Source organism: Sinocyclocheilus rhinocerous, unplaced genomic scaffold (assembly GCF_001515625.1).
Source record: "Sinocyclocheilus rhinocerous isolate Xijiao unplaced genomic scaffold, SAMN03320098_v1.1 scaffold2214, whole genome shotgun sequence".
Lineage (NCBI taxonomy): Eukaryota > Metazoa > Chordata > Actinopteri > Cypriniformes > Cyprinidae > Sinocyclocheilus > Sinocyclocheilus rhinocerous.
Window position 1 is genome coordinate 175523 of NW_015636528.1, and position 3700 is coordinate 179222.

Genomic DNA, 3700 nt, shown 5'->3' on the forward strand with positions numbered 1-3700 from the left:
TTACATTTTTATAGAATTTTAATGTTTTGTGTAACAAAATGCTTTCTCTGTGTTCAGGTTTGACCGTAGTAATAATAATAAAAAAACTGACGCTTCAAATCAACATTTCAAACCAAAAAAAAAAAAGTTGTCTTTGAGAATGTCTAAACATATATCTAAACCCACAACTTAATAAAAATAAGTATTTATGTCTAGAAACAATTAGAGAATTTATAGGCCTTTTATATAGAGCTATATAGGAATCTAGTGGCTAAACCATAGAATGTCAGTTTTTCTTATTTTACTCCCACCAGATTAAGATTACTAATTTGGCTTCAAAAAAGTGGATTTTAAAGGCATTGACTCTATTTTAACATGAAATACTGCATTCATTGAAAAGTAATATAAAAATATATTTATACAAAAGAAAAAATATTATTTTTTTTAAATATGTTACATTGATTTTACTGGGGGGAAAAAGTAAATTTTTAGGTGTCCGGTCACTTTTGACCATGAAGACCACAACTGTGACTCCCAAATAAGGAGCACCAGATGGTTAAATCAGAAACCAGCAAAAGAAAATTACCTTTTTCTAGAGCAAAAACAAAAATATTGTTAAAATTTTAAAAGATATATCGATATATCAAATCTTAGGTATATCAGCCAAACCTACTGTTTAATGAACTATTTTATTTTATTTGCCCTTATTAAATTTCTGGTGCATTTGTATCAATTTTAGTGGCATTTTGGCAACAAGCCTCAACCTTTTAAATTGACTAAATGATGGAGAAGACCACTAAACAACCACTAGAGAGAAGGCTGTTGTTTTCACTAAAAGTTATGAAAAAAATAAAAATTATAAGGTCAAAAAAAGTTGAACACGTACGATGCATTTAGAAATTAAATAAGTTGAATTTCCTTATCATGCTGAATTAGATAGAAATCAACCCCCTGGACATAAAAGTGCTTAAATTTGTTGATTGAGAGATGATGAGAGAGAAAAGATGTTTGAATCAAGATTCCTGTTTATTTGAGCCAATGACTTGCTTGCATCAGACGCATTGGTGTAAACAGGGAAATGGGTGGAGGCCTCCTCTTCTCATTAGAAGGTGTTTGTTTGTTTTGTAGTCCTTCTAAACTAGCTGTTTTCAGTAAGAGCTTACACACAGCCAAAGGTTGCTAATAAATAAATTGACAGAAGTGTGTGCGTGGGCATGTTTCGCTTGAAATCTGTGAATCTTGACGCTTCCGTCTGATGGTTTCGTACGCATGTTTAAATTGAGTTTTGAGAATGTGAATGTGTGTGGGACTAAAGAAACTGACAGCGCTGTTTCTGCAGGGAGCTCACGTGACGATAAACGCACGGGCGGAGGAGGACGTGGAGCCTGAAGCCATCATGCAGAAAGTGGCCAAAGCCTCAGGAGCCAACTACAGCTTTCACAAAGAGTCCAATCGCTTCAGAGACAGCGGGCCGCAGGGGCCTGTGGTCAGTTCACACACACATACCTTGTCCATAATGCAACAGAGTAGTGTCCAGTGCAGTTTTTATTTCTAGTCCTTGAATATACACTCTTAAGAAAAATGGTTCTAAACAGTACCAGAAAAGGGTTCTTCAGCTTGTAACAATAGCAGAACCCTTTTTATAGGGTTCCATAAAGAACCATGCTTTGAAAGTGCTAGATAGAACCTTAATAGTGCTATAAATAACCTTTTTAATGATAGTTTATTTTCATTAATATTAGTATATTAGTATATTTATATCATTAATATTAGTTTTATTAATATTATTTCAATAAATTATTTGTTACTATTGTTTTTTTTACCCCTCTATCTGCCTGGTCTTATAATATCTTACAGCTTATATTAAGGTTTTCATAAAAACAACAACAACAGCATGTTGTGTCAATTAGGTATTTTTATTTTATTTAATGACATGTGAAATTGTAGCAAAAATGACAGTGATCTAACAACCGTTATTAGCAGAATACATTAATAAATGACATGTTAATTTCATGAGATGTGATGTGCATGGTCTCATGCATGCATGTTTTCTTCAGAAGATGTAATCATCTAATTTGGCTTTTACATTGGTTCTGAAAAAAAACCTGCTATTTATTATTATTATTTTTTTTATCTTTGGTAAGTTTAGTTTGTTGTCAGCAGCAGAAGGCATCAGACAGGTCTTATGATGGCACAGTGGTGCCAGGGTCAGTGCCAATATGCTGCTTGTTTATCTCAAACACTCTTTCAGAGTGCTGCGTCAGGAATTTCACAGGGAATGAGCCAGAATGCTCGGAATGTGGAAACTGTTATGGTGGTTTGGAATAATTTCTCTGCTGAGCTCCAAATGTACACACAAACTGCAATTGAGTCATTTATCTATAGTACATTGTGAATGCGTAAATTTAACAACAATACATTTTGATGTATTTTCATATATTGGTATGCTTGAGGTTAGTCGTTTTCAAGTCTTGTTTTGGGTATAATCAGGCCCACATGGAATCTGCACCCGCAGAACTCCAGAGAAAGCTGTGGGAGATCCCCCACCCCCTTGCATGGGTGTTTATTAAATATTCTGGCTAATTTGCTTATGCTTTTAGCTATAGGAGTGTCATACTCTCAGCTCTTTTTTTTTTTTTTTGTATTTTAACATGTTCTGTTTGATTCCACAGAACTTTTCCGCTTAAATCAGCACAGAAAATGCAAAGTCTAAATATCCCGTCTGGGCTTAGTCATAATTTACCACTCATTGTTTTTCCATATAGGGATCTGTTTACCAGAAGACTAACGCCATGTCTGAAATCAAGAGAACCAACAAAGACAATTTCTGGGCCCAAACAGAGGTAATACAGCATACATGCGTCAAAGTTTCTACTTGCAAAATGTTGTGCAGTTTCCTAAGACAAAATAAGCATTTTAATGCAGTTCTCACACCTTTTGGCTCCGGGATTGCCCATGATCCACAACAATGTTCAGCTTTCTGGTTTATGGATTTTGATTCTGAATAAGGATTAAGGATAAGAACTTAAAATATATTTACTCACGAATTCTACCCATTAAAATATGTTCAAGCTTTGCATATCCAAAAATGTATATTCATAAAATATTTTTTTAAAAATGCTTATGTAGTTATAAAATTGTTCATTTACATGACTTTTCCAGGTAAAGAAATCACACTTTTATAATTAGGCTACCTCATTCAGCCAGGTTTTTCTAGATCAGGGGTTTTCAGGGTGATCGGCCGGCCGATTCATCGGCCGATTTTTGGCATTTTTTAATTAATCGGCATCGGCCGATTGTGCTGCAAATTAGGCCGATTTATAGGCAGGCGCACCTGCGGGCAGCTAAGCGTTGTTGTGGAACTCACACACTCTGCAGCCGCAGCTTGTTCATACACAGCTTTAGCTAATGGCAGGGCAAAACAGACCGTATCGAAAGCGGAATTACGTTTTACCCTACCAGAATTGATGCCGGAAAGTCATTTGCATGTGAAAGTAGAAACACGTTCAATTCAGATGAAACTTCTGGGCTGATTATAACATGCACGTTAACTTTCCTCATGAAATGTGTGTGTGGGTCCGACAATAGCCTCCACGATGTCATCGCTCGTGGCCAGCGCACTCTTAAGCAGTTATGAGCAGCAGGCTGTGTAAGATGTGTGAAATCCTTTATTTTTGTTATCACTATGGCCATTTGACTTATAGCAGTGTCCAGTGTTTCC

General features: G+C 35.6%; 1 protein-coding gene across 10 annotated transcripts in view; it reads left to right on the top strand.

Annotated features, from left to right (window-relative positions):
* The window catches only part of LOC107747794 (drebrin-like protein B), a 26300-nt gene that overhangs the window by 8859 nt on the left and 13741 nt on the right, over positions 1-3700 (top strand). For all 10 annotated transcript variants that reach the window (XM_016562383.1, XM_016562390.1, XM_016562384.1 and 7 more), the window contains exons 5-6: positions 1319-1465; positions 2745-2822. In XM_016562383.1, the coding sequence (XP_016417869.1) occupies positions 1319-1465; positions 2745-2822 (225 nt within the window). The remainder of the gene's footprint in view (positions 1-1318; positions 1466-2744; positions 2823-3700) is intronic.